Source organism: Epinephelus lanceolatus, chromosome 21 (genome assembly GCF_041903045.1).
Source record: "Epinephelus lanceolatus isolate andai-2023 chromosome 21, ASM4190304v1, whole genome shotgun sequence".
In the NCBI taxonomy this organism is placed as follows: domain Eukaryota; kingdom Metazoa; phylum Chordata; class Actinopteri; order Perciformes; family Serranidae; genus Epinephelus; species Epinephelus lanceolatus.
Genome location: NC_135754.1, coordinates 10,273,281 through 10,286,915, shown reverse-complemented (window position 1 = coordinate 10,286,915; position 13,635 = coordinate 10,273,281). Strand labels below are relative to the sequence as shown.

The 13,635-nt window shown below is 40.9% G+C and overlaps 1 protein-coding gene across 22 annotated transcripts in view; it reads left to right on the top strand.

Moving 5' to 3' along the window:
* The window catches only part of cacna1g (calcium channel, voltage-dependent, T type, alpha 1G subunit), a 219,880-nt gene that overhangs the window by 147,824 nt on the left and 58,421 nt on the right, over window positions 1-13,635 (top strand). For all 22 annotated transcript variants that reach the window (XM_078163625.1, XM_033611548.2, XM_078163624.1 and 19 more), the window contains 3 exons: window positions 2,454-2,522; window positions 4,346-4,530; window positions 12,985-13,111. In XM_078163625.1, coding sequence (XP_078019751.1) covers window positions 2,454-2,522; window positions 4,346-4,530; window positions 12,985-13,111 — 381 coding nt within the window. The remainder of the gene's footprint in view (window positions 1-2,453; window positions 2,523-4,345; window positions 4,531-12,984; window positions 13,112-13,635) is intronic.

The window sequence follows — 13,635 nt, the reverse complement described above, 5'->3', positions numbered from 1 at the left end:
TCACTGTCCCTCTCACTGGAGCTCTTGATTAAAACAGAGCCATCGTTAGTGCTATTAGTAACACCTGTGATTTTCCAACTATGACAAGTCAAAATGTCTGCTGTATGAAAGTTTTCTCTCTTGCTTTCAGTCCTCGGTCTTCTTTTTATTTAATTTCAGTTAGCCAAAATGTAAGTGTACATATTGGAAAAAAAGCTACAAACTTGTTGATTATGTGTTTAATTTTGTTCGGCTAGCTAGCTAGTTAAAACAGCTAACGTTAGCTACAGCTGTTTACATGCAAACAAATTTTAACAAACCTTATTTAGCCTGCTACAGAGGAAAGTCTCAGCTTCTTTAATATCGTTTATTTTATCATTTTGTTCATTTCAGTCAGCCAAGATGTAAGTAAAGAAAGTAAAGTAACGTTGAAAGTGATACCTTGCTTCAGTTTTGAGGGCTAACATTAACTAACATGACAACAGCTAACCTTAGCAGTATGCGGTATTTCGGCTAGCTAGCTAACATATTTGTTGAGTTTTCAAGAACCAAATTTACCAGCCTGTTAGTGAAAACCCAGAATTTGTGAATAATTCTAAATTTGTAGTTTAAAAAAAAAAAGTTGGTTATTTCAGTTTGCTGAAACATAGCTACATGGAAAAAATTAGTGTAGCTTTCGTGAATGCTTAACTTTTGCATGCTAGCTAGCCAAATTGGCTCGAGTAATTTACATGTAGCTTTCATTTTTTTAGTTAGCAAGCTATTTGTTCAGTTTAAATCAGCATACATATAAAATAATTTTGGAGCAAGTTCTCACCTTGTTCAACATTGTTAAGTTAGCTTTTTTCATCGTTTTGTTCATTTCTGTCGGCCAATATGTAGCCTCAGCATAATGTTAAGTGTGGGGGGAAAAATTACCTAAATTTTTGCAGGCTAGCTAACTAAAATGCAATTTGTTTTTCATTATTTTCTCCAATTTATTTGGCCAAATATACTGTAAGCACATGAATTATGCAAAGGGTAACTTCAAGTTAATACTGTGTTATTTTTTCAGGCTTGTTAGATGGCCTCAGCTATTTACAGTATTTCTGGCACAGCAGGGTGTATATTTTTAAACTGATCTAAATCTAAATCTAAACCTAGATCTAAAGTTAACAGCTTGTAGGCTACAGCTGGTAACATGATTATACTGTACACACCTAAATTAACCAGCCGTTTTCCAGAATGTGGTTGGACTGACAAATTTAGTCAAACTATTGACCAGGGAATTCATATTTCATCAAGGCATACAGCCTGAATTTTAACTTCTATATCTCTTGCTCCTCTGTCATTCTATACCACATGCCTGTTAGTTCCTAATGAATGAAACTATGAAAACTCGTTCACAGAGGACAGGAATGGCTGCTGTCAAGCCTGGAATTTATAAACCCTCTCAACGCCAGCATTCCCAGTGATGTCATGCCTGACATTCCCAGAGAAAACGCTGCAGGACTGCCATCTCTGTGTTTATGTGTGTGATTTTGTGTTCCTCGGAGCATGGGTGATGTTACTTAGAGGCCGTGGGAAAGGCAGCCACCTACACCCGCTCACATGCACACACCAGACACATATCCAGTACATAGACAGTCAGTGGCAGGAAGGGGTTGTGTCTCCTCAGACAGAGGGGAAGCAGGGTAAATAAGCAGTCAGTGAAGGGATTTTATTCTTTCTAGATTGCTTGTTTTTTCTCTTAAGTCCTTGTTTAGCTCAGTAAATAGGATCCCATCCTCCCCTGCGTGCACTGCGCACACACCACTGAGCCATGCTGCCTCAGGCAACAGGGAAGCATGGAGTGCAATAAAGTGCATATAGAAGGAGATGTATTCACTCAGTCCTGATGGTATTGTGTTGTGTGCACACTCACAAAACAACATGATGGTGCTTGCTTTCTGAACTGCCTGTTTATCTCTGATAAAAAAAATAAACAACATGCTGGTTTAATTGGAAAACTGCCAATTTCAGCCTAAAATTTTCACTTCTCAACACTAAAGCGTTTCACCAAGTGTTTCACAGGTGATACGATGCCGCTTGTCCACGGTGCAAATGATTTAATTCAGGGAATACTTACAAGTTTATTTGCACTGTGAAAAACTAAAGATAATGTTTTTTCCACCAGTAAAAGGAAACTTTTAAGATTTTACGCTTAGATATTAGATGCCTTGTTTGAATTTTCCTGCAGTGATAATACATAGTAAACTTTATAATTGCCTGCCAGCCATCATTAGTGAGTGCAACAGAGATGTTTGTACAAAGATGTTTTCAAATACTGCATGAGGAAAATAGCTCCCTCATACATTATTCAGATCAATTTAGAAGCACACAAAGAACAAACTCAGTAGAAAAACATGCTTAGAACAAAAAATGTGAATTTCAAGTCATTAAAAGGGTTAGCATGTACCTCACTCATCCAGGTTTCTCTTCCTTCTTTACTGCAGGAGCGGATCTTCCTAAAATTATCAAACTACATCTTCACGGCAATTTTTGTGGCTGAGATGACTATAAAGGTGAGACACTCTAGATTTCCACTGACATGTTAGATTGTAAAACCTTTCTGTGAGAGTCCTCTTGGGTTACTTTCTAAAGCCCAGTCAAATTTGGTGAAAGAGTTTTGTTCTTTTATTTAATGGGATGCCACGTACTACTAAATATTGATTCTGTGGAGTGTCAAGCTTGCACGCTATGGCCACTGACTGCTTATGGTCATCATTTAAATGTGTGTTTGCTTTCCATTCTTCCATGAAGTCATCACTAATTTCTGTTCTCACTCACTCAGTAGACATCAGCTCTTTTGCCACAAAATATTTGGCAACTCAAGATTTTTTTGGTACCGTACCTCATCGTTTGTCCCCAGCTTTGAAAGGAACAAGATGAAGCATCTGTGTTCACTCACAATGTACAAATTTTGCATAAGATGGAGAAACCGGCACCAGACTCCACAAACTGCTCAGACACAAAGCTGTAGAGAAAATACAGCTATCTGCCTGATACCCGCATGCACTGTAAGCCCCAAAAATACAAAAGAAAACAGAGTTTTCAGAGGGAGGAAAGGGAGAGGAAAGGGAGGAAGAGAATGAGAGATTGAGACTCAAACAGACAGTGAACATACACACTGTACACACACACACACACACACACTCAGGGCTGTTTCATAATGCTAAGCGGAGGATTGTCTCGCCAGTATTCAAATGGACCAGCTTTGAATGGAGGTCCATGCAGGCGTGGGCGGGAGCGAGCGGAGGCAGAGGGGAGGAAAGTTCATGGGTGTCACTCATTCAAAGCCTCTGTCTCTATTTTTGGTCCCAGTGCGATTGGCGGGCTCACGAATGTAGGGCCCGTACACACAAGCACACGCACAGAGTACTGGTTGTGTTATTTAATTTTAAAATAATGTTCTAAAATCATGTCATAGTTTGGTGTTAAAAGATGTGGGCAACGTAAATCACCTAAATTAGGAATTGCAGGATGTTATTTCCATGGGTTAAATGTAATGAGGTAAAAAGTACAATATCTCCCTCTTAAACGTAGGGTAGTAGAAATATAATGTATCATTAAATAGATATACTCACATAAAGTATAATTATGTCAAATTTTTAGGCCTAATAATGGGACGCACTTTGTTCTAACACTGAATACACACAGTGAAGAGTCAGTAGTAGCTGTCTGAGATCTGTTTCTGCTCATCAAATATGATCAGCCTCTTTGATGATTCCCAGTCATATACTGCATATACTGTCATGCATTAATTAGCATCACCTAATGTAAATTATCCTCTATCCATCTCCCACTTTTTCTCTTGCTCTCTCATCTCTTTGGTTACATTAGATGATAAGAAATGCATGAAGCAAAGATAGCTGTCGTGGCCCGATTTAATACGTTTCAGCTACAAAAAAACGACAACAAGTGAGCCAGTCTCTATTATTTTCTGGAATGCAAATTGCATTATGGGTAGAATAAATGATGAGTGGTACCTATAGAATTAGAAATGCGGGTTGAAAAAGCTTGCAGCTTTTCTGATCTTCGCTGCCAAGTTGGAAGAAAACAATCTACAATGCTGTGCATACAGGACATTAAGCATAATAAAAGCAAAAGATGTCTTGATAACAAATAAATCTGCAAACGCTCACCCAAAAATATATATTGAATCACTGATTCGTGTATCATTTTATGCCACTAACATTTAGAGTTGATATGTCAATTTAAATGTATCAAAATAATATTGGTAACGCAGCAGTTTACCCTTTGAGCTTTCTGCTGCCTCAGTAGGATACACTAACTCCACTCTGCTGTATGTCCATGTGTCATGCCTCTGTGTGCCATCTGTTTCCAGATCGTAGCTTTGGGCTGGTGTTTTGGGGACAAGGCCTACCTGAGGAGCAGCTGGAACATTCTGGACGGGATGTTGGTGATGATCTCTGTTATCGACATCCTCGTGTCTCTCATCTCCAACTCTGGTACCAAGATCCTGGGCATGCTCAGAGTGCTGAGGCTGCTGAGGACCCTGAGGCCACTACGGTAAGTGGCTCTCCTGGGGACGCCGAAATTTAAAAACAAACAAACACACTGAGAAACCAGCCCTGAAGCTGTTGATAGGAATCACAAAATAAAGTCTTACCACAAAATACTTAAATGTCCGACCTTCTTGGTGGGAAATATTAAAAGGCCAGAACAAACCGACCCCATATACTGTATATAGGTTTGAGTCTCTCCATTTCCCAGACTCCTGGGATGAAGAAAGTGCCTGATATGGATGTTTTGTTTTAAAACGGAGGTGGCACAAACTGAGCTTTCTCTCAGCTCTGACATGTACCACCTTTTGGAGCTTTTGGGAGATGTGTGTGTGTGTGTGTGTAGGCATTTATTTTCGTGTGCGTTCATGCATCTGTTATTGTCAGCATGTACACAATTGCACAGCTATGTTTATTTGAGCAGAAGTAAGGCGGAAATCACCAATTTGGAGGCTGTATTTGTGCTTACATTTCCAAATGTGTGTCTATGTGTGGGCGCAGAGGGAAATCTAGAATGTGTGTCTTTGTGAAATACCAGACAGGGTCTTCACGTGTGTGCACTTCTTTGTCCTTAGTTTTAGCCTCAGTGTGTGTTCACGCGTGTGCCATTTGCATGCATGTAGCGTCATGCTTGACTTGGCTCACAGCCGCATGCTTGGTGTCTCATCTTGTGAAGGGGAGCTCTCTAGGCTTTGCCCTCTCTTGAATATTTATTGCAGTTCTAAAGAAGAGCACATAAATCAAATATTCATCTTCTTCCTGCCAAATTTACCCACTAAACACCACTGATCTTTTCATCTTCTTTTGCTTTTGTAACTTTCACCTTTGACATGAAAGGGAAATCTTTTGCCAGGACTTTCCTCCCTGCCTTCAAACAGTTACTTTCTTCTTTGAGTTTATACTGTAACATTGGCGTGTGAACTAGGTAGTGAATTTGTTTGTGCTTCACATTAGGTGTACATGTATTTGCAAGTATGCAGTGTGCTTTGCTGACTTATGCTCAAGAATACTGCCACGGAAGCACTCATCAGTGATAAGTGACAATTGTTAGTCTGAGCAGGACAGACAGTGTACACATAGTGGACATAGTTTGGTATGTATGTGAAAGTATGATTTCAGTTTATAGACCCTTTTAGGGTCGACATCAGACTGACGTCATTTTATCAGCTGGACGCAAAACATGACTCACAACCACAGGGCTGTCGGCTACATAGGAGTCTCAAAATGTCGTCTTGTGTTATTGGGAGCTAGAATAGAAGGAGTCATGACTCAAAACTTCAATTTCTTTCACATGCCAGCTGCCACGGCCCATCAACAAAAACGAAGACAACTTTGGTTAAATATGATAAGACAAAAGGACTGGACAGAGTTGATCATCAAAAATGGTCTCGGGTGCAGTGCACACTTCATACCTTATTTATAATTTCAGTAATACCATAGTACCACTGCTGGATGACCAGACGCACATACATACACACACACACACACACACACACACACATACACAAGTAGACAGACAGACAGTGACAGAAGATGAGCTCTGTGTGTGATTAGAAAACAGCAAAGGAGCAGAATTGCTTTTTAGTTTACTACGTCACCCCTTCAGCTTGATTAATGATGGCATTTTGTTTTATAACAGAGAAAGTAAAGTGCTGTATGGTTAGGGTTATCAGGCACTAGTACCAAATTACAGGTACGGGAACCATACCGGTTCAAATGTGAATGGTACTCTGCCCTATTAACAATTAGCCAGTCGGCGCTACAAGTGAGACTAACTGGTGTTAAGCATTGTCATGCTGTGACCCGTAACTGAGGAAATAACAATGGTGCCAGCTATAGACAAGATAGATGCTGCTATCCAGGCTGACATGTGAATTTGGATTCAACATTGTTTTACTTTGCTCAGCTCCAGTCTTAAAGCTCCGGCAAAACAAGTATGCTGACATGACTACGCATCAATGTGAACTTAAAATAGGGCTAGACTGAGGTAGGTACGTTGGTCTCTTGTATATGTTGACAATTCTGTCTAAATTTTAGCCAAAGTATTTGGTAAAACATTTATCAGTGTTAACCTACAGACTCACTTCCTTACTTCAACTTTGACCTACTGTCCGTTCTGTAATTCAGTCAGCCAACTCATGTGGATTAGGTTATTATTATGTGAATGTAAAATAATGCTTATGTGTGGCGTCTAGACTCTGACCTCCTCACAAGGAAAGGAGGGAGTGGGGAGTGATGGTAATAACATCCCCCTATAGTTGAACTCAGAGCCTACAAGTGAGTGGGTGGAGGGTCTTCTGAAATGCTATAGAAAAGCAGCAATGGACAGCGTGTCAGAAAAGAGTGAGCACATACACAACATACTTCAACATACTTCAGAATGTGGTTTGACTGCCACTGTGGTCCCTGATTACTGAAACTAGCATGCTGTTCACTTACAAGTGAAATGTTAATGTGACATTAAAAAGTGCACTTGCTGTCAAACAAGAGGCTTTCTAATTAGATCTGGTGCAACTGCGACAAACTGAGCACTTGAAAAGAGTACCTGATTCTAACTGCTGCTCAATCCTCTTATTTAATCCCCACAGGACAGCAAGGCTGAGGCTGTATTAATGTCGAGTAGGGAAGGTTTTAAAGTCAGATTAGGAAACATGTAGCAATTACAAGTTTGGGGGAAATATTCTCGAGAGCAAAGGGCAATCACTTCTCTGGGGAATGATGTCTTCAGTTTGAGAAAAATGCAACATGGCAGAGAGAGAGAAATGGGATTATGAAGACTGTATGAAGACAGGCAGAGAGAGAGTGAGGGAAAAACAGGAAAGGATGGAAAAAGAAAGAGGAATAAGCGGAGCTTGGTTGCTTGGCTCTCCCCTCCGCTGAGGCTGCAGATGAGTTACACGAAAGCAATACTGTAAAATCATTTTTTAAGGTAGTAATTAACTTTCAATCCAAAAGGAGGAGCATTAAAGGCTGTAGCATATTAAACTGTTAGTGTGCTGCTGTGGGTATATTATATGGCTTGGTAATAGTGTACTGCAGGTACTAAAAAACCTGTTAAAGATAATTCAGTCTGGTCAACACAGTAAAATTACTGCTTGGGTTACATTAAAGCCATGTTTCAGTTTAAGTAGTCAACAAACATTCCTTTGGGGAGCAAAACATTTGTGGAGCTACTGTACAAGTGCTTCTGCCAAACACAACAACACAAGGATGGATCCGTTTGTTAGTATTTGGTGATTTGGTGGCTAAATTGATGCATCCAAAACTGCCTCTAAATAAATATGGCAAAAACTCTATAGTACACTATGGGCCAATGTGAAAATGAATGGGAAGTAGGCACAGAGTCTTACTGTCACATACCCCATAATGTATTGGGAACAAGTGCCTGTTTCCAAAACAAGTCCTGCAATCTATACAACCACATAGGTCATCTGTTCTTACCTTCTAATATGATCAGCAGGAATGTTTCCTAAATTAGTGCACCTACCCGCGGCAGAAGAAAATTACTTACATGATTGTTAACAGTTGGAGATTTAAACACGTGGTTAACGCTGTGAAAAGGTCACAGCTTGGTTAGGTTTAGGAAAAGGTCATAGTTTTGGTTAAAATAGATACATTTGTTAAATATCTTAAGTTCCACACGTAACTTACTTTAAGTATGTGACATAAGTTAAGTACCCTACATGCATGGCATCAGTTAAATATGTAACTGATATACATATCTTAAAATAACTTAACGGTGACTTTTGGTTTCACATGGGAGACCAAGAGCGGCCTCTTGGGTCAAAGTCCTGTGCTTGTTTGACCCACCGATCTACCTCTTTCCCAGTCTTTGTCACTCTTTTTAGTATGTCACGTGACTTCCTCCTTTGTTCCCATTATTATCACTACACCCACCTGAGGCTGCCACCTAACAATAAACATGAATATGGGTTATATTACGCTGCTTTTACAAATGACCTATCTGGGCGTTTCGGGGGGAGGATAGTCTTCCTCAAAAACACCATCTAACAGGTATGATCTAAAAGTCTAAACCAGGGCTCCTCTAAGTCCGCAGCAAGGTCCGCGTCCAGACTGAACCGAAAGTCAGTCTAGACTCAGCACATGAAGTGCAAAGTTCTCTTTATGAATAAATCTTCTACTGATCAACGAATTGTTAGTAACTTACAGTGTAGCTGGAGATCATTCACAGCGATACCCCAACCCAGCTGGCACCGGACATTATTTATATGACATCAGAAAGATGCTGGACTCTTAGGTTGGACAAACGTTAAATTTTGGTTGGAATGAAAATCAGGTTGAAGATATTTTAAATGTCTAAAGACGTTTCATGTTGTATTTAATTCTGTTACTGTTGAATATCATGTTGTGTTTACATTATGACATTATGACATTATGCGGCCATTGGATTTTGTTCTCTTTACCTCATAACTAAGTGGTGTTATTCTTCGTCAAGATGATGTTGGCAGGAAACATTTGGAAGACGTGTTATTTCAGTTACTTAAAGCGGCACTTACCATTCTGGAAATTTTACGCTTTTCTTTGTTAAGGTTAAAATGCTATTAATAAGCTGATGGCACACTAAAATGTAAGTGAATTCCACCAGAGATAAAAACTCATAATTGTACCATTCTCATATGGTTCTAAGAAAATTCCGACCAATCATTGCATTCGGCCGAGTGTCCTGTCTGTCTTCCCCACGTGGAGGCCTCCGACTAACGTAACCGCTCGCATAACATTTTTTCTCAATTTCTACAACTAGTGTAAATGTAGCTGCAAGGTCTGCACAGAACATTCCATTATTGAAAGTTGTTCCGGACCTCTGACTTTGGATTAAAATCAGATGTAGACCTTTGGGTAATAAGTTTGAGAACCCCTGATCTAAACACAATAAAGATACGGAGGCTTTGTCCTCTGCATTACCACATCTGTTGAGACATGGAGTTGTATCTGTGGCTCAGTTTGGCATTTCATCCCAATTAAAGTGGCAACTTAGTCTTAGCATACCAAAATACGCTAGGTAACTGTTAGCCACTATCAAAATATGACCCACACCCAAAGTTAATATTGTGCATCATCAAAAATTCTGCTGATTTATTAGGTCGGTAAACAAAACACAGTCAGTCAATGAAACTTCAGTGTTCATTATTGGTGGACTTCATTTCAAATTAACATTCCAAATAGTTAAATTATGGCTAATAGGCTCATTTCTGTGTAATTGAATCAACTTGAATCCAAAGTCTCTGAGGCAGACATAAATACAAAAAAAAACTGAAAAAAAAAAAAAAAATCTTGATATATGTTAGATGTCATTTCAAAAAAGAGGAATTAAATCTGATTTAATAATAACTTAATGGCTACACAGTAAGGCTATAATATCTTTAACAATATGTTTGCCATTTTGGTAAAACTATGCCTTTAAGTTAAAAACTGTTTTTCCCCCAAATTCTCCAAATTCTGTTGTCAAACATAAGATGAGGCAGACATTGCTTTGCCATCCTGCCTCTGTGTTTTGTTATCAGCTTGGTGTCATTCCTCTTCGATTGTGGCAGACACCGGCTGTTTGAATTAAATATGAGCTTGTCTGTGTTTTCCCCTCTGGCAGCGTAGTGCACGTGGGGTTCACAATAGCAAGCATCATCATCATATTCTTGAATTGCTTGCTACATGTGTTTGTGTGAGTGTAGCTGCGGCAAGCAGGTGACTTTGTGAGTGTGTTTGTGTGCAGGTGTCTGTTTCTCATTAGGAATATCGTTGACATTAAAATGCACAGGAGAGGGTCCGCAGGGGTGCAAGGGTGTGTGCGTTTGTGCGTGTGACAGAATGATGCATCAGCTTTGTTTAACAGGACACACACACACACTTCTGCAGTCATTCATCAAGCCCACAACCGGACCTGAGGATGGGCCTCAGGGAAGGCCTAGAGGGTTGTACCGTGTCAACAAGTGGCACATTTATGTCACCCAACACCACCTACACCTTATTGACAAGCCAGCTACAGCCTAGAAACCCCTCCGCACCACCACCGCTGCGTATCCATTAATTGTACCTGCCACTCTCCCAGGCTTCTTTGCAGGCAGACTGGTCTAAACAGCTTTGTGGTGTTTGTGAGGTCAGGGCTGAACAGGTTTCTTTATTGATAACCCCTCCATGTGGCTGACCCCTGTCGCCTCAGCATTTTAGCTCATCTGTCACTTAATTATGATGTAATTATCCAAAGGTTTAGGTGCTTGCTCACTATAGTGTGGATGTTATTTGACCCTCACACCTTGCAGGTGACCAGTTGTGGCCAATTAAGTCATGACTTTTAGATTATGTTTGTGTGAAACCTGAATTAATTTGCCTACAGTTTACATTTCGCTCATTTACCGACAGGCACGAGAACGGTGGGTGGTAGAATTTGACAGCTGAAGAGAAAGGACAGCTCTAGGTTGAAAAACATGAGAGAAATTTACACAGCAAGGTGGAGCGAGAAACAAAGTTTAGACAAAGAACAGCGAGAAAATAGCAGCTGCCTCATTTTTTATGCCCTGTGTATCCCTGCTACCAAGCAGCCCTCCTCTCCTCCCTCTATTCCCTATTTCTATCTCCCTGCGTCTCTTAATTACACCCAGGGTTTGCACTGTGGGAACATGCCTGCCACTTATGCCCGACTTGTTGTTCTCCTTTCTCACTGTGCTGGTGGAGGAGAGAGATGGGTGGCGCACTTGTGCAGGTGTTGTGCATTACGGCAGACTCCTTCCTGCTCCTTTGTATAGCACACAAAACAAGGACACGCTGTGAGTCGCTATGAAATTATGCAGAGAGGTAGATTAGAAGAAATGAGCGCTAACTTTTCTCCTTCTGGCCCCCTCCATCCTCATCCTGCTTTTCGTGTCATATGCAAATAGACTTGACAGAGAGGAGCCCATCGCAGTGTGTGTCCTTCACGTACTGCATCATCAGAGTGTATTGACTCAGAATAAGAGGCTCGTCTCTTCTCCATTCCCCTCCTTAATAAGCCTTTTCACTCTGGCGTATTTGTCAGAGTGGAGCTCAAAAGGAGAACATGATGTAAAGAGGTAGGGAGGTTGGCCTGGGGGTTTTCATATGCAAAGCAGCAGTATGTGCAAACATATTTTTTTTGTGTGATCTGAGGGACTGAGCTGTAAACGATGTGATTCTGTCCTTGATGGACTGCAAGAGTGCTGACTCCCCTAACATGTTGCACTTGTCTTTCTCTCTTCAATTTTAGGATATTTATTCTACTCTCAAGCTAGTGTTTCTTTTTCTTCTAACTTTTGTCACTATCTTAATTATTTAGGGAGGCATGCACACTAATGCAAGGATCACCAGTTGCACTGGATCAACAGCAAATATGCACTCAAAAGAACAATAAAAACACCTTTGAAACATAATTAGCCATTTGACCTAAAAAGCTGGATTAAACAAGTGTCTGCAACCAATCCTTGAAGTGTTTAGCATATCTGTTCCACTGCAAAGAGATACGTCACAATTGCTTAAATATAAGGATAAACTTTTCTGTAGATAAGAACCTGACTTAGATGACTGCTGTTGCTGAGGAATCTAATGCAAATACAGCTGCATCAATCCTAAAAGGAGACACATGCCGATGCAGTTCTTGAACACTAGTACCCTCCATAGCTGAGCAGTGGTACTGCACCCCAGCATGAAGTTCAATAAAACATCAAAGTGATGAGGTGTAGCCATAGGCTTGTTATTCTCTGATCAGGTCTATTGATCAGTGATCCATCCTGGCTTTTATTATCTCATGTCTTCTCTTAATGTGCTATTGACTTTCCATTCACTCAACTGTCTGCTCAGGGGAAAACATACAAGGCAGACAAAGACTAATAGACAAAGGCAGAGCACGCACATCTGTGTTTTCTGTGTGAAAGCCTGTGCAGATTGGTGTGTGTGAATTGGCAGGTTTTTACATAGTGTGTGTGCGTTTGTGTTTATACCCTGTCGGAGAAGCTCAGCTGCAGTGCAGTGCTGCGCCGGGTGCCATGCTGGCACTAATTAAACATCCTCATCAGTCCATTGGCTTAATTAGATGTGTCTGTTTCCTTGACTGCAGAAATGAAAGGCGGCAGAAAGAGAGGTGGAAGAGAGAAAAAGATGGTTTATTTTAAAGAGGAGCAGGAGTGAATGAAAGAGAAGTTAATTTGTAAGCCAACAGATGTTTAGGTTTAAAAAGCTCTGAAATGTGTGCAAATGAGAAAAAGGGTTTCTGGCTGTGGTAAACAAGGGGATTTAGTGTGTATATATATGTGTGTGTATGGGTGTGTGCAGACAGGGTGAGGGCCTGGGGGTGTGTGGGGGTTGCGTGTTGGAACGCTGCAGGCATCCCTGCTCCATCTGGTATGAACCGTATTGTAAGTGACCTGAGAAAACCCTGCACAAGCACACATACACAGAAAGGCTGTGCATTAATATGCTATTATATGCTGTGTTTCAGTGTGATCAGCAGAGCCCCAGGGCTGAAGCTGGTGGTGGAGACTCTGATGTCGTCACTGAAGCCCATCGGCAACATCGTGGTCATCTGCTGCGCCTTCTTCATTATCTTTGGCATCCTAGGAGTACAGGTGAGAGCAGAGCAGGGAGGGTGTGGAGAGGGTGAGGAGGAGGGATGTAAAAGCTGTCTGGATGGCACTGACAGAAACATTACCCTCCTCCTGCCACGCTGCAACAGTTTGACATGTGACAAATATTCCCTCAATTCTTCACTTTCTCCTATCCCATCTTGGTAGTCCATACATCATGGAATCTTAGCAGAAAATTGTTTTTCCATGCCCTCCACACATTATAACTCACAGGGTAGGACACTTATGTATACTTATCTGGTTGCAGTAGAGATTTCATGGCTAACAGCCCAAGGACCAATCTATACCAACGAGCTATGTGCCCTTGGCATACCGCAGGCTCCTGTCTATCAGCATGTTTATGTCCATAAACCATCTGTCCAAGTAAAGCGGTGTCACAAAGGGTTAATGGCTGTGACGATGCCATGAAGCAGTCATTGGGAGCTGTCGCTAAAGAGCATCCATAGAATTCACTGCACCGCCTTTAACCTCCAGTGTTGAAAACGTTCTAAATGTTGTCAGTGCAA